Raw genomic sequence first — 22296 nt, 5'->3', positions numbered from 1 at the left:
CCCTCGTGACCTAATCACCTTCCAGAGACCCTACGGGGGGGTTAGAATCTTTTTTTTTTTTTTTTTTTTTTTTGAGACGGTATTTTGCTCTTGTTGCCCAGCTGGAGTGCAATGGTGCAATGTGATCTTGGTTCACTGCAACCTCTGCCTCTCGGGTTCAAGCAATTCTCCTGCCTTAGCCTCCCAAGTAGCTGGGATTACAGGCACGTGCCACCACGTCCTGCTGATTTTGTATTTTTAGTAGAGACAGGGTTTCTCCATGTTGGTCAGGCTGGTCTCAAACTCCCAACCTCAGGTGATCTGCCTGCCTTGGCCTCCCAAAGTTCTGAGGTTACAGGTGTGAGCCACTGCGCCTGGCTAGAATCTTTTTTTTTTTTTTTTTTGGGACGGAGTCTCACTCTGTCGCCCAGGCTGGAGTGCAGTGGCGCAATCTTGTCTCACTGCAAGCTCTGCCTCCCGGGTTCATACCATTCTCCTGCCTCAGCCTCCTGAGTAGCTGGGACTACAGGCGCCCGCCACCAGGTCCGGCTAATTTTTTTGTTTGTATTTTTAGTAGAGACATGGTTTCACCATATTAGCCAGGATGGTCTTGATCTCTTGACCTCGTGATCTGCCCGCCTCTGCCTCCCAAAGTGCTGGGATTACAAGTGTGAGCCACCGCACCTGGCCTAGAATCTTAACATAAGAGTTTAGGGGGGACACAAACATTCAGTCTGTAGCCTTATTCTTTTGCTAATTAAAAAAATCAGAAAGCTGAGGGCTTTCTTTAGTCATTTGAGATGCTTAAAGGGAGTTGTTGGCTTAGTTTTTTTGGTAACAGCTTTGTTGAGATTTAATTGACAATTCACTTATTTAAGTTGTACAACTCAGGAATACATGCCTGTAATCCTAGCACTTTGGAGGAAACCAAGGCAGGAGAATTGCTTGAGGCCAGGAATTTGAGACTGGCCTGGGCAACGTAGTAAGATCCCATCGCTAAAAATAAAAATAAAAAGCCAGGTGTGCTGATGCTTCCTTGTCCCAGCTACTCAGGAGGCTGAGTTGGGTAGATCGTTTCAGCCCAGGACTTCAAGGTTGCAGTGAGCTATGATCAAGCCACTGCACTCTAGCCTGGGTGACAGAATGAGACCTTGTCTTTAAAAAAAAAAAAAAAAAAGTCAAAGGTAACAATGAAGTGACTTCTAGTGTATTTAGAGTTGTGTATCCATCACCATAATACATTTTAGAGGTTTTTTTTTTTTTTTTTTTTTTTTTGAGACAGAGTCTTGCTCTGTTGCCCAGGCTGGATTGCAGTGGCGTGATCTTGGGTCACTGCAACCTCTGCCCACTGCAACCTTCGCCTCCTGGGTTCAAGTGATTCTCCTATCTCGGCCTCCCGAGTAGCTGGGATTACAGGCGCACGCCACCACGTCTGGCTAATTTTTGTATTTTTAGTAGTGACCGGGTTTCACCCTGTTGACCAGGCTGGTTTCCAACTCCTGACCTCGTGATCCGCCTGCCTTGGCCTCCCAAAGTGCTGGAATTACAGGCCTGAGCCACTGCACCCAGCCAAGATGACTTATTAGGTAATCCTATGTGTTTTCATGCTCAGTTGCATCAGGAGTAATCCAATGTCTGGTTTTAGATTTTGAAGACCAGTGAGTTCGTTTGGTGACAGACCTATCTGCCCATTGGAAATTTCCCCTACTTTTCATCTAATTTAGGGATTCTTAGCCTGGGATCACTGGTAGCATTCAGGAAACACTTGAGAGGGGAAAAAATTAATTTATTTTTAGTGACCTATACCTGAAAGTTAACATCTACATCAACTATAAGAAGTATTAACAGTATCTGTGAGTTTGTCACCACTAGAGAGACCAGAGATACTTTCATATTACATTACTGTTATTGCAGATTTCTCAAAATACTGTCTTTGCTCATTACTACATTGGAATTATAATAGCTATTAGATCTGCCACTAGAACTTGTTTAATAAAGCACATATATCACAAATTCATTTTTAACATTGTGATGACTGATTTGGTTTCCTTTATAATTGTGTGCATTTTGTGCACTTAAAAGATAGGATAAAATTAAAAGAAGTAATTCTCTTTTAATTACTAAGTTTTGGGTTAGGAGTTTGTGCCTTAGCTACTTCCAGTGGTATCTAGTGAGGTATGGGCTCTTTTCTTTTTTAAAATTATGACTTGCGGTTTTATATATTTTCATTGTGTTTCATTCACTTATATTAATTACTCTTCTTGATGTTTAATTTGTCCCACTTTTAGCCTATGGGAGTTCTTTTCTCAGTTGGTTTCAGTGTTCTTTGTGATACAGCTTATTAACCTTTGATAACTTCTTTGCTTTTTGGCAAGGCCAACACAATGTCCTGGACTCATCTTCTTGTACATTTCCTGTTTCAGACTTAGAATCAGTCATTGCATCAAGGAATCCTGGTTTCCATCTGGTGGGGAATTGACCCCACACTGGTATGAGTACACTGGGTGTACTCAGTGTTACTGAGTTGTTACTGCTTCTAGGACTCTTTCATATACAGAGATACGATATATTTTCCTCAAGGGACAGAGCTGGCAAACATATTTTAGAGGAAAAAAAATCTGTTTACATGGTTTTTTGGTTCAAGTTTAACATTACAGATTTTTATTTAAATTACAGGGTTTTATATTTATCTTTTTTCTTACTGAAAATTTTGGTTCCTCAAATACTTGCATTGGCTTACTGCTTGTATTAAAACAGTTTTCAAAATAAAAATGTCAGCATTACTACTAGTTGACTTGAGTTCGACTTAAAATTTCTTTGTAGTAGTTTTATTAAGAATGTGCAGTCAAAATACTGTATTCTGAAGTTAAAATAGCTTTTCTTTGTGGTTCTGTCACTAAGTGGTATACAGTTGTTTTCATTCCTCAGGAGTTTTTTTTTTTTTTTTTTCCTCTTTTTAGTGCATATAATTATATTGCAAGTTGTATTCAGAAGTCTCATTTCCATCTTTTTCCTTCTACCTTATTCTTTTCTTCCCCCATTAGTAGTTCTTGAAAAGTTAGTTTGGAGTTTATCTTTCTGGTATTTTCTTAGCAAAACTATATATATATTCATACTCTTGCTCTTCTCCTTCATACACAAGGTAACGATTGACATACATTATGTGTTTTTTACACACATCTTATATTTTTTTGCTTGCTTTTTACATCTTATATTCTAAAGATTGTTCTCTATCACTCTTACGTAGAAATCTTTTGCGGTTCTATAGTATTCCATTATGTGGTAGATATATCTTAGTATATTCATCCAGTCCGTTATTGATGAATTTATGGGTTGTTTCCAAACTTTTGCTCCTGCAGATAATATCACAATAACCATATGCATATACTGTTTGATGTGTATGGGGCTGTTTCTTCAGAGTAGATTCCTTAGAAGTAGAATTGTCATGTTAAAGGGTAAATCTATGTGTGATTTTTCTAGGTCCCCAAATTTCCCTCAGTAAAAGTGGTGTCATTTTGACATTCCCATCATAGTGTGTGAGAGTACCTATTTCCCTCATTTTTGCCAACTATGCTGTCAAGCTTTTGGATTTTTTTTTTTTTTTTTTTTTTTTTGAGATTGAGTCTCACTCTTGCCCAGGCTGGAGTGCAGTGGTGTGATCTCGGTTCACTGCAACCTTGGCGTCCTGGGTTCAGGTGATTCTCCTACCTCAGCCTCCTTAATAGCTGGGATTACAGGCACGCACAACCACGCCCAGCTAATTTTTGTATTTTTAGTAGAGACAGGGTTTCACCATGTTGGCCAGGCTGGTCTTGAACTCCTGACTTCAAGTGATCCGCCCACCTTGCCTCCCAAAGTGCTGGGATTACAGGCGTGAGCCACTGCACCTGGCCAAGCTTTTGGATTTTTGCCAGTCTGATATGGAAGCATGATATCATGTAGTTTAAAAAAAAAAAAAGGGGTGAGGGGCCAGACGTGGTGGCTCACGCCTGGGAGGCCGAGGCGGGCAGATCACGAGGTCAGGAGGTCGAGACCAGCTTGGCCAACGTAGTGAAACCCCATCTGTACTAAAAATAGAAAAATCAGCCAGGCATGGTGGCGCATGTCCATAGTCCCAGCTACTTGGGAGGCTGAGGCAGGAGAATCACTTGAACCCAGAAGGTTGAGGTTGCAATGAGCTGAGATAGTGCCACTGCACTCCAGCCTGGTAACAGAGCGAGACTCTGTCTCAATTGAAAAAAAAAAAAAGTAAAATATGCGTAACATAAAATTTACCACTTAAAACATTTTTAAGTGTACAGTTTAGTGGCATTAAGTAGATTCACGCTGTGCCGTCATCACCACTATCCCTCTCCAGAATTTCTATATCATTTCTTTTTCTTTTCTTTTTTTTTTTTGAGATGGAGTCTTGCTCTGTCACCAAGGCTGGAGTGCAGTGGCGCGAACTCAATTCACTGCAAGCTCTGCCTCCCAGGTTCATGCCACTCTCCTGTTTCAGCCTCCCGAGTAGCTGGAACTACAGGCGCCTGCCACCACACCCGGCTAGTTTTTGTACTTTTAGTAGAGACGGGGTTTCACCATGTTAGCCAGGATGGTCTCGATCTCCTGGCCTTGTGATCTGCCCGCCTCGGCCTCCCAAAGTGCTAGGATTACAGGCAGGAGCCACTATGCCCGGCCACTTCTCTGTCATTTCATACCAAAACTCTACCCATTAAACAATAGCTACTATTCCCTTCTATCCACAGCCCCTGGGAACCACTGTCTCTGTGAATTTGACTATTCTAGGTACCTCATGTATGTGGAACCACAGAGTATTTTGTCTTTTCGTGACTGGCTAATTTCACTTAGCATAATGTCTTCAGAGTTCATCCATGTTTTGTAGCTATGTATCAGAATTTTACATAGATCTGTGTATCAGAATTTAAATTTTTAAGGCTGAATAATGTTTTCTTGTATGCATATACTCTATTTTATTTATCCAAATTCATGGTTGATATATACATGTTTTGCCTTTTTTTTGAATTAGGTGAGATTCTTCTTGCTATTAAGGTCTCATGTATTTTAAATGCGTATTTTTATTGTGAATGATAAAGCATCTTTTGGTATATTTTAGTAATTTCCATTCTTTTGTGAACTTCATCATCTGTTACCTTTTAAAAAATTGAATATTTCAATATATATATATTTTTTGAGACAGGATCTTGCTTTGTTACCCAGGTTAGAGTGCATTAGTGCAATTATAGCTCATTGCAGCCTCAACCTCCCAGGCTCAAGGCCTCCCGAGTAGCTGTCTACAGGCATGTCTACAGGCATGTGCTATCACACCCAGCTAATTTTAAAACATTTCTTGTAGAGATGGCTCTCGTTATGTTACCAGGCTGGTCTGAAACTCCTGGCCCAGGTGATCCTCCTGCCTTAGCCTCCCAAAGTGCTAGGATTACAGGTGTAAGCCATTGTACCTGGCCTCAAAATATTTTTTGAAAAAAAGCTTTTCTTAGTTTTTAGTAACTAATTGTATACTAGACATTTATTTGTGATATAAGTGACTTTGCTATGATTTTTGCCCTGTAAACTTTACCAAAAAAATGTGTAGTCTCTTTTATTGCTCCTAGATTTTGAGAATAGCTGGGAAGTTTTTCTTCCACTCCCAGATTATAAAGGTTTTCACTCCTATTTTGTCTTCTAGTGCTTACATTATTTCACTTTACATTTCAGCCTCTGATCCATGTGGAATTTATATTGATGTATAATGAGGAATTTGATCCAATTATGTTTTTCCTAATGGCTATCCGGTTGTCCCAACAAATTTGATTAAAATGTTCATCTTTCCATGATACCTTGATTTGTGTGATTACATTTTTGTCATGTACAGATTGAGAATCCTAAATTCAAAAATCTGAAATTGGAAATGCTCTGGTATCTAAAACTTTTTCAGCACCAGCGTGACAAAGAAAATCCTCATTGGAACCTTTCGGATTTCAGATTTTCGGATTTGGGTATAATGCAAATATTCCAAAATGTGAAAAAAAATCTTAACTCCATAACACTTCCAGTCACAAGCATTTTGGATAAGGGATACTCAACCTGTATTTGATTTCAGTATGTTCTTGGGTCTATTTCTGGAATTTATTCTGTTAGTCTGTCTATTCATGTGCCAGTGTGATATCATTTTAATTTTAGAGACTTTTAAATCTGTTTTAGTATCTAGTAAGACAGCTTTCATTTCTGTTCCCTACATATTGATATCTCCCCAAGTTTTCCTGGCTTTTTGTTTTTTTTCTTTAGAAACTTTTATTTTTAACTTGTGTAGCTCCAAGGAAAATCTGTTGCTATTTTTATTGGGATATTAAATTTATTAGTTAACTTAGGAAGAACTGATAATAATGCTGAGACTTTGTATATAAGAATGAAATATCTTTCTATTAATTCAAGTTTGTTTTTAAGTCTTTCAGGAGACTTTTAAACTTTTCTTCATATAGGTTTTGCTTTGATGTTTTTTGTTCTTTTTGTTTCTGTTGTAAAGGTCTTTTCAATTGTATTTTAACTTTTTAGTATTTTAACATGTGTATTTTGTTTGTATATGACTGTTGATTAATTTTGTATAAGCTGGCTACTTTACAAAACTCGTATTTATAGTGATTTTTCCATTTACTCTCATGAGTTTTCTAAATATCCAACAATATCACCAGCAAATGCAGTTTTACTACTACCTTTTTTTTTTTTTTCTTGAGACGGAGTCTCACTTTGTTGCCTAGGCTTAAGGGCAGTGGCTCACTGCAGCCTCTGCCTCCTGGTTTCTAGCAATTCTCCTGCCTCAGCCTCCTGAGTAGCTGCTATTACAGGCATGTGCCACCACACCCAGCTAGTTTTTCTAGTTCTAGTAGAGATGGGGTTTTGCCGCCTTGGCCAGGCTGGTCTTGAACTCCAGACCTCAGGTGATCTGCTCGCCTCAGCCTCCCAAAGTGCTGAGATTACAGGCGTGAGCCACAGTGCCCAGTCTTACTACTTCTTTAACAGTTCTTATATCTCTAGATACTTTTTCTTGTCTTTTTTTTTTTTTGGAGACGGAGTCTTGCTCTGTTGCCCAGGCGGGAGCGCAGTGGCTGTCTCAGCCTCCAGAGTAGCTGGGACTACAGGCGCACGCCACTACACCTGGCTAATTTTTTTGTATTTTTAGTAGAGATGGTTTCACCGTGTTAGCCAGGATGGTCTTGATCTCCTGACCTTGTGATGTGCCCGCCTCGGGCGGCCTCCCAAAGTGCTGGGATTACAGGCGTGAGCCACCGTGCCCAGCCAATTGTCTAGTCTTTTTAATCTGCTTTTACCTGAAGTCACCTTCATTCTCTTGATTAGTTATTTTTATCAAGAACTTTTTGATTCTTATTGACATAATCCAAATTTCATGTAAGATTTCAGAAGTGACTTTATAGAATTTTTTTTGTGACAGCTCTGAGATATAATTCATATGCCATACAATTCAGTCATTTGAAGTGTACAATTCAAGGTTTTTAATATATTTACAGATTTGTACAACCGTCACCATAATCAGTTTTAGAATATTTTTATCACTTCCAAAAGAAAGCTCATACCCTTTAGCCATTACCTCCCCCTTTTCCCATTTTGCCAGCCCTGGGCACCCACTATGTTAATTATCTTACTGCGTAACAAAACATAGCAGCTTAAAACAACAAATGTGCTATTCTGTGTGTGTGCCTGTCTGTCTGCCTCTTTGTATGTCTTGGTTTGCCTCACATTGCATCCTCTCTCATTTCTACTCTGCGTATGTCTTGTTTTCCTTTCTGTTACCTTCATTCTTTGCATTTGTACCCAATGGCCAGTAGCTTCTGAATCCACACAACCAGTACAGCTCCAGTGCATGCCCAAGTAACTGATTCAGTATGGCAAGTTCATATACTCAGGAGGGAGACTTAATTTGTTCATCCTGGCCCAGTTAGATTTGGCAAGTACAATCACCTTTCTTTTTTTCATATTTTCATTTTTTTGAGATGCAGTTTCTCTCTTGTTGCCCAGGCTGGGGTGCAATGATGCGATCTCAGCTTACTGCGACCTCTGCCTCCTGGGTTCAGGCATTTCTCCTGCCTCAGCCTCCCTTGTAGCTGGGATTACAGGCATGCGCCACCACGCCCGGGTAATTTTGTATTTTGTTTTTTTGTTTTTGTTTTTTGAGACGGAGTCTTGCTCTGTCGCCCAGGCTGGAGTGCATTGGCACCATCTTGGCTCACTGCAAGCTCTGCCTCCGGCACCAGGATTTTTAAAACTGATTTTCATAGAATTGAAATATTCTGTAGGCTGTTAAAAGTATACTGTAAATTAAAATGCTTCAACGTCAGGAAAGTTTGGGAAACACTGAGTTTATTTCCTTTTTTTTTTTTTTTTTTTGCTTTTAGATTGTTTTTGTGTTTTTAGATTTTGTGTTTTGTTTTTAGATTGTGTTTGTGTTTTGTGATAATGATGTGATCAGTATATTTGTACATATATTTTTGTGCACAGTGTTTTCTAACTAAAGACCCATAAGAATTGTGTCAAAGGATATGAACATTTATAAGTTTTTGTAAATACAAACCTATGATATACATATGTATTAGTTTTTATATAATTTCAAAATAAGATTACACTTTAGATCAAGCTTGTTGGCCACAGGTGGCCCACGACTTTGAATCTGGTCCAACACAAATTTGTAAACTTTCTTAAAACATGAGTTTTTTTTGTTGTTGTTTTCTTTAGCTCATCAGCTGTCATTAGTGTTAGTATATTTTATGTGTGGGCCAAGATAATTCTTCTTCCAATATGGCCCAGGGAAGCCAAAAGTTTGGACATTTCTGCATTAGATAATATAATTTTTTATCTGTTTCTTATGTAGAATATATATTGTGAGCATTTTCCCATGTTGTAAATGTTTTTAATAACATATAAGGAAGGTCTTATACTTCTGGTTATATCCCTCTTATGATCTTTTTACAAAATATTTTTATTACATTTCATTTTGGGTCGCCAAAATGAGTTCCTTCTTAACAAAAAGCTTCTGGATAAGTAGGCACTTAAGAGCAGAACAGTATCTTTTAACTCGAATGGTGAGAACTCTTCTCAGTGTTTGCAGTTTTAGGGGACTTAATAAACAATACCCTTTTCTACCATTCAAATTGAGCCACTTAAAAGAATAAAGGGAGTCAGGCAGATGGAGATCTGGTAGTATATGGCCCAGCCCTACTTGGGATGTCTCTGCCCTCTCCCAACCTTATATTTTAGAACATAGGTACTAATTATGACTATAAGCATAAGCTGTTTGATACTGCCAGTTACTAACCTTCCCCACATATTTTATCCTTTTCTTTTTTTTTGAGATAAGGTCTCACTCCTGTCACCCAGACTGGAGTGCAGTGTCATGATCGTGGCTCACTGCAGCCTCAACTTCCTGAGCTCAGGTGATTCTCCCACCTCAGCCTTCCAAGTAGCTGGGACCACAGGTGGGTGCCACCATGCCCAACTAATTTTTGTATTTTTTGTAGAGACAGGGTTTCACCGTGTTGTCCAGGTTGGTCTGGAACTCCTGGGCTCAAGCAATCCACCTGCCTCTGCTTCCCAAAGTGCTGGGATTACAGGTGTATGTCACTGTGCCTGGCCACACTCTGGTTAATTTTTGATCCTGCTTTTACAGCGTGGATTTTAGCAGGAGGGTATCAACATACTGGACTTTTCTGTTGCTTGGTGTGTCTTTGTTGGCTTCATTTATCTTTGGAATATTGCTGACGAGTCCCAGAAGCTGTGGTACAGAACTGTCCATTCCCATTCTTCTGCTTTCCCATGTGAATCCAATTCTGTTTAAGCCTGTGTCCTTCAGTGATGATGCCTAAAGCCATTCACTAAATTTAGATCTCTGAAGTCTGTTATTAAAGACCCCATTTTGCTAGTATCTCTGGGTATGCCATTAAAGGAGCATTTGAGATTGAGACATATTTTAGTTCTCTGCTATGAAATGTAAGCTTCCAGGTACTGTTCAGCTGGAGTTTGCAGGCTATAGGGCTGTTCACATCCATTACTGCTTTATGAGGTGTTCTTTGTTGTTTACAGTTTGTAGAGGCTCACTTAGGAACTCTGTCTATATGTCCCGGCCAGTCAAAGCCAGATATCTGTAACTTTAATTTCATGTGGAATTCATTCTCAGGCTTCGTAGGGCTTTAATTTCATGGACACAGAAGCCACGCATTTTACCTAACCTCTGTAAACTACTGGTATTATTAGCCACTTTGCTAAATCTCTGCTGATCTTCATTTGATCAGGCCCCAACACTAATTTTAAAATGATTCCCTAAAATCCAGTCATTGTCTGCTTCTTCTACCTCACATTTAAATTGATCTCTTAACACTGATGTTTTTGTTTATCCCCTTGTGCCTCCTTTAATCTAAATTGTTATTTTCCCAAAGATCACATTCTCAGAAGTGGTGGCTTGGTGAGGCGAATTTAACTCCTTGTATCAAAAATGAAGTTTGATGGACCTCAGTGGTCAGTCATCTTCTGAAATACAAGCTCACTACTCTGGCCTGGCAAACTGCCAGGATTGACCTTGGAAAAGTGCCAGCGGTGAGGGCCAGGCCTTCCTCATCCTGGGCCCTCCATTCTTCAGAGATTCAGTTGACCTGTTCTACCAAAATTATGTTACCTGTTCTGAGCCTTAATGAGAATTATTTATAGCTTCTTCTGTCTCATGAGAACTGGGTATGTTAAATTGATAGCTGGCAACCCTGCTGCCAAGATTTGTGGCTTTATAATTTGAACAACTCCAGTTATTTGCTGTTACAGTGCCCTGACCTCATCTGGTGATGTCTGCTTGACCAGTATCCCAGATCTCTAGATGTCTGTCAACCTCCTTATGTCTGGCTGTTCTTCCGCCATGGATGCTGCCCTTACATTGTCTCTTGGGGCCGATCTGATTGTTATACTGTTTATTATTCAGAATTTTAGGCATATAGCCATCTGTTTGTTTGTGGGCGCATATGTGTTTTTCTAATATATTCTTACAAAATTAACAGTGGGTGTATTTAAGATACAATGTCTCACAGTTTTGCCCAGGCTGCAGTGTGTCGGTGTAATCATTGCTCACTGTAGCCTTGAACTCTTGGACACAGTGGTCCTCCTGCCTTAGCCTCCTTAGTAGCTGGGACTACAGGTGTGCACCACCATACCTAGCTAATTAATTTTTTTTGATAGAAACAGGATCTCACTATGTTGTCCAGGCTGGTCTGAAACTCCTGTGCTCAAACCATTGTCTTGGCTCTGCCTCCTAAAGTGCTCGGATTAACCTTGTGGTTTTATCCTAAACAGCAATAAATGGATGGTATTCTAATTCTCTGTGAAGCTAAATTGGCTAGGTTGCCTTTCCCTGAGCTTCTCAACTTGTCCACATATAATAAATCATTATAATCTGAGATTAACTGAGTATTCCTTGGAGTTTGCAGGGTTCTGAAAGAACCTAATAAACACACAGCTTAGTGAAATGTGAGTTATATTTCTAAACTTCTGACCTCTAAAGTTATTTGTTGTTTGTATATAAGAATAAGTGGTGGAAAGATAAGCCCCCCAAAATTATTGATTAATAATTTGTTAATTGTATTTTTTCAGTATATTATTATAGAAATACAAGAAAGGTAAAAGGCACCAAATAGGACTTTGGCTGAGAATATTTGTTTTTGACTGTGAATTCAAGGTAAATTAGCTATTTTGTTTTATTTCTTCTTTTTTTAATAGGGTTACACATCATTTTGGAATGACTGTATATCATCTGGATTACGTGGCTGTATGTTAATTGAATTAGCATTGAGAGGAAGGTTACAACTAGAGGCTTGTGGAATGAGACGTAAAAGTCTATTAACAAGAAAGGTAAGAGGAGTGCTGAGTAACTTCTTTTTAAAGAGGTTGTACTACTTAAAATGTATGCTTTTACTAATAGCTTTCAAAAATGAAAGTGGAAGTTGATATTAAAGTTGTCTTTATTCAATTGTATTTCCATATCTTTTTTGCATTCTTGGTTTTCTGGTTCTTTGTACCTACAATGAATAATGTAATTCATTGTTAAGGTAACTGGCCACTGGATCTTACATCTTCAGAAAGATTCTAGACTTCATTTGCTGCTTTTAAAAGCCATAATTTTGAAAGACTTGACATTAAAAACTCAAAAGTGTTACTTTGCAATTTATGCATAGGCTATTGATCTTTTCATCAGATTATGAGTACTTTTCAGATACCTGTCTGTGAAGGTCTGTGTAGGTGCTTCTCTGGTATAATAGAGGTAATTTAACTTAAACCTCAATCTTAAATATTCAAGACTGATTTTCTTCCGGTTTGTCATTGTGTTTCTTGAGCATGGTGTTTCAAAACTAGTTTTTTTCTCAATCAGTGTCCTAATGAATCTAAAAGTTTTAGGTCAGAGCTGAACACTTCTTGATTGATAAGCTTTAGAGAATAATAGTTCTGTAGAAAAGAACACCATTCATGGATTTTTTTTTTTTTTTTTTTTTTTTTTTTGAGACAGAGTCTCGCTCTGTCACCCAGGCTGGAGTTCAGTGGCGTAATCTCAGCTTACTGCAACCACTGCTTCCCTGGTTCAAGTGATTTTCATGCCTCAGCCTCCCAAGTAGCTGGGACTACAGGCATCTGCTGCCACACCCAGCTAATTTTTGTAGGTTTTGTAGAGGGTTTCACCATGTTGCCTGGGCTGCTCTCAAATTCCTGGGCTCAAATGATCCACTCGCCATGGGCCTCCCAAAGTACTAGGATTACAAGTGTGAGCTACCATGCCCAACCCATTGTTTTCTAGTATATAGAGTTGCTATTCGAATCTGGTGCCCTTCTGATTTTCTTTTCCCTTTTTTTTTTTTTGATACAGAGTCTCACACCATTTCCCGGGCTGGAGGGTGGTTGGTATGATCTTGGTTCACTTCAACCTCTGCCTTCTGAGTAGCTGGGACTACATAGGTATGTGCCATCATGCCTGGCTAATTTTTTTTTTTTGACACCAAGTGTCGCTCTGTCACCCAGGCCAGAGTGCAGTTGGTGCCATCTCAGCTCACTGCAATCTCCGCCTCCCAGATTCAAGCCATTCTCCTGCCCCAGCCTCCCTAGTAGTTGGGACTACAGGCATGCACCACCACACCCGGCTATTTTTTTTTTTTTTTTTTTCTTCTTGTATTTTTAGTAGAGATGGGGTTTCACCATATTGGTCAGGCTGGTCTCGAACTCTTGACCTCAAATGATCCACCTGCCTCCCAAAGTGCTTAGATTACAGGCATGAGCCACCGTGGCCAGCCTCCGGGCTAATTTTTTAAAAAACATTTTTGTTAGAGATAAGGTCTTACTTTATTGCCCATGCTGGTCTTGAACGCTTGGGTTCAAGTGATCCTCATGCCTTGGCCTCCCAAAGAGCTGGGATTACGGGTGTGAGCCAGTGTGCCAGGTCTCCTTCTGATTTTTCAATCTTATTGTTATTTTTTTTCCTCTAGAAGCATTTGCGATCTTCTGTTATCCTTGTAGGTGTTCTGAAATTGTACGATATGCTTTAATGTGGGTGATTTTAAATTCATTATGCATTAATTTTTTCAGTCTGGAAATGTGTATATTTTGGTTTTGAAAACTTGTATTTCTCATGTCTTTTGCCCTCTATTTTTCTAGAACTCTAAATTGGATATGTACTTCTTGACTACTATTTTTTTTTTTTTTTTTTTTTGAGACGGAGTCTCGCTCTGTAGCCCAGGCTGGAGTGCAATGGCACGATCTTGGCTCACTGCAAGCTCCTCCCAGGTTCACACCATTCTCCTGCCTCAGCCTCCCGAGTAGCTGGGACTACCTTGGCTACTCTTAAAGAGTTGTCTTCTAACCTTTCTGTTGAGATTTTATTGTGGCTCTTGTGTTTTTGATTTCCGTGAGCTTTCTTTTTAAAAATCGTAGTTTGTTTTATGGGTGTAATACCTTCTTTTAGACTTTATGGGGATATCACACCTTTTTTGAAAATTTCCTTCATCTGTATTATATCTGTTTCTTCAGAGTTCTTATTTTCTCTTTTTGGTCTCTTCTGTGTTGGAAGCTTTCTTTCACATGTTATGCTTGATTATCTATTTGTATTTAGGAATGTCTCCCGTCCCCCCAAAAAAAGAAGCTAAATAAAAATTACATGTTTGAATAGAACATGTTTATTTGTGAGCCACACATACTACTGAATTTTTAAAAGAAATTTAGAACTAACTCGAGTCACTGACAAGTTGTAAGCAGAAGCAGTGAAATGCCATGGTAAGATTTCCCTGTTAGAAAGATCAGTGAGGAGAAGGGATTGAAAAGGCTAAAACTAGTTTAGGGAAATTATATTAATTTAAGAGGCTTATATTAATCTAAGTGAAAAACAACCTGATTAGGCAGACTAGAATATAGTTGTCCCTCAGTATCTGTGGGCGATTGGTTCTAGGACTCCCCTCAAATATCAAAATTGTGGATGCTCAAGTTTCTTATATAAAATGTTGTAGTGTGTGCATATAACCTATGCACATCCTCTCCTATACTTTATATCATCCCCAGATGACTTACAATACCTAATACAATGTAAATGCTGTGTAAACAATTGTTACACTGTGTTTTTAAATTTGTATTATTTTTCCTGAATATTTTTGATCCTTAGTGGGTAGTATCTATAGATACCGAAGGCTGACTATAATGGCAGGGTGGTGGAGAAAAAGTGATACATTTGAGGAAGATTTAGGGGACAGAACTTCATAAGAAAAAGTGATTCACCTGTACCCAGGCTATGGTGTCCCTGACATAAGATCCGTTGCAAACGGATGTGCGTGGGCGAGCTCTGAGGCCAAAGTGCAATAAATAAAAGGAATGAGTGGGATGTAAGAAGTGGTGGCATGGCCACAATATTTAGATGTAACTTTTTCTCTCGAGGCTCTCTCTGCTTTATTTTCTTGTGCTCTCTCACCCTTTACTGAAAGCATGGTCTAGAATAGCACTGTTTGATGGAACTTTGATGATGAAAATGGTCTGTATGTTCAATATGGTAGCTGCTAGCTACATACATCTATGAGCCAGACACTTAAGCACTTGAAATTTAACTACTGCACATTGACACATGGTGTTAATAAAAATATACACTGAATACACTGGATTTTTGGTCTTAGTATGGAAAAATATATTAAATACCTCAATTTAAAAATACTTATTATATGTTAATATTTTGGTTGTATTTGGTTAAATCAAAATATTAAAATTAATTTTGCCTTTTTTTCCTTCTAAAATATAACTACTAGAAAATTTAAGAATAGATTTGTGGCTTGTATTGTGTTTTTATATTTCGACTGGTCATGATGTCACAGAGGTAGATACTATATGTATATTTTTAATTTTTTATAAATTGACAAAGTAAAGGACACTTTGAGGACAAGTTTAAGAGAGGACTATCACATTTTAAAAGTAACGTTAAATTGGCTGTGCACGGTGGCTCATGCCTGTAATTCCAGCACTTTGGGAGGCTGAGGTGGGCAGATCACAAGGTCAGGAGTTCAAGACCAGCCTGGCCAACTTGATGAAACTCTCTACTAAATACAAAATATTACTAAAAATACAAAAATTGGCCGGGTGTGGTGGTGTGCACCTGTAATCCCAGCTATTTGGGAGTCTGAGGCAGGATAATTGCTTGAACCCAGGAGGTGGAGGTTGCAGTGAGCTGAGATCGCACCATTGCAGTCTAGACTGGGCAACAGAGAGAGACTCCATCTCAAAAAAAAAAAAGTAATGTTAAATTTTATAACATTTAAAGATTTAACATTATAAAATAATACAATGGATTTAATTTTGATATTGTAGAATTTCATCTAGAAATTTATAGCTTAGCCAACAACGTGAATGAAGGCTATAGGGATCTAATACTTGTCTAAAGCAGTGTAACATTTTCCCTTCCATCCCTCCCTCTGGCTTTTTCCACTTTTAAAATGGATTCTATATCTCAATGTAGCTTTTTTTTAGAAACAGAGTTTTGTTCTTGTCACCCAGGCTGGAGTGCAACGGTGCAATCTTGGCTCACTGCAACCTCCACCTCCTGGGTTCAAGCGATTCTCCTGCCTCAGCCTTGAGAGTAGCTGGGTTTATAGGTGTGCACCACCACGCCTGGCTAATTTTTGTATTATTAGTAGAGACCAGGTTTCCCCATGTTGGCCAGGCTGGTCTCGAACTCCTGACCTCAGGTGATCTACCCACCTTGGCCTCCCAAAGTGCTGGGATTATAGAAGTGAACCCCGGCCTCAGTGTAGCCTTTTTAAAAAAAGTTGCAGTATTTAAAAAATTTATGTAATCAAAGCTATTGATAATTTCTTTTAAGCTTTCTGCTAGTGGGGACAATTTTTAAAGAAACCTTTCAGGGCCAGGTGCAGTGGCTCACGCTTGTAATCCCAACACTTTGGGCGGCTGAGGTAGGTGGATTACCTGAGGTTGGGAGTTCGAGACCAGCTTGACCAACTTGGAGAAATCCCGTCCCTACTAAAAATACAAAATTAGCCAGGCATGATGGTGCATGCCTATTATTCCAGCTACTCTGGAGGCTGAGGCAGGAGAATCGCCTGTATTGGGGAGGTGGAGGTTTGCAGTGAGCTGAGATTGCGCCACTGTACTCCAGCCTGCGTGACAAGGAGCAAAACTCCGTTTCCAAAAAAAAGGAACCAAGAAACCTTTCTTACCTCTAAAATTATATTTCCTATTTAAATCTTTATCTTTTATTGCAATATAAGCTCAGAAGAGCCAAGTCTTAATTTTTGTTCCTAATTTGTGAGCCAGTTTTAATGACATTTAAAAATTCGTTTCTTCTTACTGCCTTTATAATATAAGGTTGAATATCCTATATCTGAAATGCTTGAAAACAGAAATGTTTAAGATTTTGGAATTTTTTGGATTTTGGAATATTTATATTATACTTAAGCATTCCTGACCTGAAAATTTAAAATCCAGAATGTTCCAATGGATGCATGTTGGTGCTCAAAAAGTTTCAGATTTTGAAGGAGTTTGGATTTTCAAATTAGGGATGTTCAACCTGTACTGAATTCTTAATTATAATTTAGTCTTATTTTTGGAACTAATAATAATGCTTAAATGAATTTCTGGATCACATAGTCCAAGGTTCACTGATGAAAAGAGTCAGTGAGTATAAACTGTCCTAGCATGTTACTTTACTAATTATTGCACAGTAGTTTTTTTTTTGTTGTTGTTGTTGGGGGGAGGGAATGGAGTTTTGCTCTTGTTGCCCAGGCTAGAGTGCAGTGGCACGATCTCGGCCCACTGCAACCTCCACCTCCTGGGTTCAAGCAATTCTCCTACCTCAACCTCCATAGTAGCTGGGATTAAGGCACCCGCCACCATGCCCAGCTAATTTTTTGTGTTTTTAGTAGAGATGGGGTTTCATCATTTTGGCCAGGCTGGTCTTGAACTCCTGACCTCAGGAGATCCACCCGCCTTGGCCTCCCAAAGTGCTTGGATTACAGGAGTGAGCCACCATGCCCAGCTAGTAGCTTTCTTTTCTTTTCCCTTTGAGACAGAGTCTCACTCTGTCATCCAGGCTGGAGTACAGTGGCGTGATCTTGGCTTACTGCAACCTCTGCCTCCTGGGTTCGAATGACTCTCCCACCTCAGCTACCCGAGTAGCTGGGATTACAGATGTGCACCACCACACCCGGCTAATTTTTGTGTTTTTAGTAGAGACAGGGTTTCGCCATGTGGGGCCAGGCTGGTATTGAACTCCTGGCTTCAAGTGATCCACTTGCCTCAGCCTCCCCCTGGGATTCAGGCATGAGCTACTGAGTCCAGCCAATTTTCATTCATTATTATATCTGATCTGGTTAGGTTAAATATAGGATTTCCTTAACATAAAAGTACTTTAAAATCTGAACTTTGATATTACATGAACGCTTGAGGCTTTAAGCATAATGAATTATTTATATAATTGTTTGTTTTTCATTTAATGAGATCAAGTCAGAAAAGGCATCAGTGCATCTTTTCATTCTTTTTGCTTTCTTTTTAGGTAATCTGTAAGTCGGATGCTCCAACAGGGGATGTTCTTCTTGATGAAGCTCTGAAGCATGTTAAGGAAACTCAGCCTCCAGAAACGGTCCAGAACTGGATTGAATTACTTAGTGGTAAGCTTCTGTGAATAAACCAAAAACCAATTTCTGTTTAAAAGATTATGTAAAAGTTTAAATCCTTTAGAAAGGAACCTATACAACATAGCCAGAAGCGTGTTTAGTTATTTAGGCACACTTGAAAGTTATCAGTCATAGAGTGAAGAAGTAATGGTTTTTATAAAATTTCATTCTCTTTAACAATACTCAATAGATACAGAATGTGAGAAGGTAATATTCTTAGAGCTCCTGTGTTCTCTATCAAAATTACCACATGCTACCTTAATCTGGATAGGCTAGGTTAAGCTGTGGTGGTAACAAACGCCAAAACCTCAGTTGCTTAAAACAACCATTCATTTCTCATTCAGGCTGTAAGTCAGTCACAGGCTACCTCATCCTCACTCTGGCAGCCAGGCAGATGGAGCCACCACCACCTGGAGCAGCATCAGTCACTGTCATGAAAGGAGGAATAGTATAGCACATCACTGTGGCTCTTAAGTTTCTGCTTAGAAATGACATGTGGTTCACATTTCATTGATCAGAGCAAATCACAGTCTCCCCTAACTTCAAGGAGACAGGAAAGTGCAAACTTAGGGAGGAGTATGTGAAAAGTTTAGTTGATAGCGTGGAGGACTATGACATTTATATTAAAGTTATCTGTATATTAATATGATGTGAGTTTTCTTATAGATAAGCAGGATTTCTGAAAGTCCTATTATGGGGATATTCTTCTGTCAGTAAAAGAGGTTTTTTTAGGGATTGGGGGACTAGTCAAGTGAAGCAGTGTGATTGGGAAGGAACAAAGAAATCTAACTGTGATCAGTTAGCTGTAAATAACTGCTATACTTGGACCAGCTGATCTTGTTTATACATAAATATTTTTCTTTTTAAGAGACAGGGTCTCACTCTGTTGCCTAGGCTGGAGTGCAGTGGCATGATCCTAACTCACTGTAACCTTGAACTAACTCCTGGGCTCAAGTGATCTACAGCCTCTGCCTCAGCCTCTGGAGTAGCTAAGACTACAGGTGTGTGCCACCATGCCTTGCTAGGTTTTTTCAAATTTTATTTTTTGGCTAGGCATGGTGGCTCGTGCCTGTAATCCCAGTACCTTGGGAGGCTGAGGTGGGTGAATCTCCTGAGCTCAGGAGTTCCAAGACCAGCCTGGGCAACGTGGTGAAACCCTGTTTTTAAAAAAATACAAAAAATTAGCCAGATGTAGTGGCACATGCCTGTGGTCCCAGCTACTTGGGAAGCTGAGGTGGGAGAATTGCTTGAGCCTAGGAGACAGAGGTTGCAGTGAGCCAAGATAATGGCACTGCACTCCAGCCTGGGTGACAGAGTAAGACCCCATCTCAAGAAAAAAATTATTTTTTGTAGAGATAGGACCTTGCTGTGTTGCTCAGGGTTGTCTTGAGCTCCTGGCCTCAAGTGGTGCTCCGTCAAGGCTTCCCTGAGCACTGGGACTGTAAGCATGAGTCTCCATGCTCAGCCTATATTTGTTTATTTAAAAATTAAGTACATACACTCCATTTTTAGCTAACAGGGCAATAATGGGCACTTTACACTTAGGGTAAGGTTCATTCTTTTTTCTTATTGGTAGAGAACATAAACGTATTCTTGATAAATTTGCATTTTTGTTGGATAACCCCCTTGTAGCTCTTATAATCTTCCTTTTTATCTCATTGAGTGAGAGTAACTCTGACTTACACTTCCCCCCCCTTATGCTTATTAGAGTTGTCTTCAGTTGTAATTTCTTTTGCAAGAATCTTTTAAAGTTACTTTGCCCATTTGATGAGGGCTTGTTTGGTTAAAACTAGATTATATTACCAGCAGATTCACTTAATTATCACAAATACCCATCACATTGTCGGTGCTCTCTGAGTTAGCCTCTCATGTATGCCTATTAGTGACATGCAGCCATCTAACAGTCTCAGGGCATTAATGTCAACTGTATATGTTAAATATTAGCAAACGTAATGTTTTAAGATAGAAATAGAACTGTTATAATAATGTTTATACTGTGATGGATCATTTTGTATATTGTCTAGAGAGCATTGGCTTAACCAGTCTTTGGATCTTTCTCATGTTGTGCTGCCAGTATTGGCCCATGACTGCTTCTGGTGTTGCAAATTAGAATTTGTAATTTGGTTCCCAACTGACCAAAAGAAGGGTTTCTCAAAGTTGTGGTGAATTTTTTTTGGCAGATGTGTTACAGTGCTAAAGATTCTTTTTGTGGAATGTAGAGTGGGCTTTGCCTTCACTTTCCTGTTCTGAAATCCGTCTTACACTTACCTGTTTAGTAACATTTTGTAAATGAAGCTTATGAATATAAATCCTAATTGAACTTCGTTCTCACCTTTGGCTGCTATTGCACTGTCCTCACTTGATTCAGCAGTGAAAAGATGAGAAGTCTAAAAGCTTTTCTCACAAGTGTGTAAATACAGTTAGGATTTTACAAAACAGTGTCTATTTGGATTAGAAATTTGGGTAAAATGTGAGACTAATAGTTACCAAGGTTCTTTAAAAAACAATATCCTGTGAGTTTTAGCTTGGCTATTGATGCTAGAACATTGCCTGTAGCACTTGAGTTGCTTGCTCTTGGCATATATTGGGAATGCTGCCACTTCAGAATAAAGGAACAGAATCCAGAGTGGGAGAAGGAAAAAAAGGACTTTTTTTAAAGTTAAGAAAATAAGAAAATATCTCCTGGCAAATAACATGTAAAAAGAAGAAAAGAAAAAATATCTGCTACTCACCTAATTGAAAGTATCAAGATGCCAGCTTGCTGATTTTTTAATTGTAGTAAAATATATATAAGATAACTTTTACCATTTTTACTATATTTAGGCATACAGTTCTTTGGCTAGCTTGCTGATTTTAGATTTTTAAAAATTTTCTGTTGCTTCAATATGCGGTGTGGTATCAAACACTAGTTACTGCACTAGTTATTGACATATGTGCTATGAAATTTAAAAGGTGCTCCCAGACTGAAAGAATCTTAAAATCCATTTGAGGAACAGTTTTATACATCTAATAATTTAACAGATGAGAGTTTGACAGTGTGGTTCTCTGAAAGTTCAGTAGTTCAGAGAAAAGAAAAATCCTTGGGAACTTTAGTAATTACAAGAGGAAGTGAAACTTAGATTAGGCCTTTGAAGGGTAAGAATGAAATGCAAAGAAAGAAATGTACTTGTTCAGAGGGATTCCTTGCCGAGAAGCCACGGAATGTTTTAATAAAGAACAGTTTATTTACCTGGGGTGGAGGATACCCAGGGGCTCATTTTATTATTATTTATACTGTACATGTATACATGTTAAAACTGTTGGCCAGGAGCGGTGGCTCACACCTGTGATCCCAGCACTTTGGGAGGCCGAGGTGGGTGGATCACGATGTCAGGAGATAGAGACCATCCTGGCTAACATGGTGAAACCCCGTCTCTACTAAAAATACAAAAAATTAACCGAGCTTGGTGGTGGGCGCCTGTGGTCCCAGCTACTCGGGAAGCTGAGGCAGGAGGATGGCGTGAACCCAGGAGGTGGAGCTTGCAGTGAGCCGAGATCGCGCCACTGGACCCCAGCCTGGGTGACAGCGAGAGTCTGTCTCAAAACAAACAAACAAACAAAAACTGTTGATAAATTTTAAACATTTTCTTTTTTTTGAGACAGAGTCTCCCTCAGTCGCCCAGGCTGGAGTGCAGTGGTGCGATCTCGGCTCACTGCAAGCTCCGCCTCCTGGGTTCACACTGTTCTCCTGCCTCAGCCTCCCGAGTAGCTGGGACTACAGGCTCCCACCGCCACGCCCCGCTAATTTTTTGCATTTTTAGTAGAGACAGGGTCTCACTGTGTTAGCCAGGATGGTCTCGATCTCCTGACCTCGTGGTCCGCCTGCCTCGGCCTCCCAAAGTGCTGGGATTACAGGTGTGAACCACGGCGCCCGGCCAACATTAAAAGTATACATATGTTTGACTTGACGCAAGTTGAGAGACTACTGTATTTTGTTTTGTTTTGTCTCTGAGATAAAGTCTCGCCATCACCCAGGCTTTAGGGCAGTGGTACAGTTACTGCAGTCTTGACCTCCCAGGCTCAGTTGATCCTCCTGCCTCAGCCTCCCAAGTAGCTGGGACTACAGGCATGTACCACCATGCCCAGCTAA

The 22296-nt window shown here is 39.5% G+C and overlaps 1 protein-coding gene across 2 annotated transcripts in view; it reads left to right on the top strand.

Annotated features, from left to right (window-relative positions):
- The window catches only part of GOLPH3 (golgi phosphoprotein 3), a 59857-nt gene that overhangs the window by 30265 nt on the left and 7296 nt on the right, over positions 1 to 22296 (top strand). The window contains exons 2-3 of one of the 2 annotated variants that reach the window (XM_010378015.2): positions 11743 to 11874; positions 18047 to 18161. In XM_010378015.2, the coding sequence (XP_010376317.1) occupies positions 11743 to 11874; positions 18047 to 18161 (247 nt within the window). The remainder of the gene's footprint in view (positions 1 to 11742; positions 11875 to 18046; positions 18162 to 22296) is intronic. The other variant, XM_030927224.1, reaches the window with a different exon arrangement.

This window comes from Rhinopithecus roxellana, chromosome 3 (assembly GCF_007565055.1).
Source record: "Rhinopithecus roxellana isolate Shanxi Qingling chromosome 3, ASM756505v1, whole genome shotgun sequence".
Classification (NCBI taxonomy): Eukaryota; Metazoa; Chordata; class Mammalia; order Primates; family Cercopithecidae; genus Rhinopithecus; species Rhinopithecus roxellana.
The sequence above is the reverse complement of the archived record's forward strand: the minus strand, read 5'-3'. Positions and strand labels throughout refer to the sequence as shown.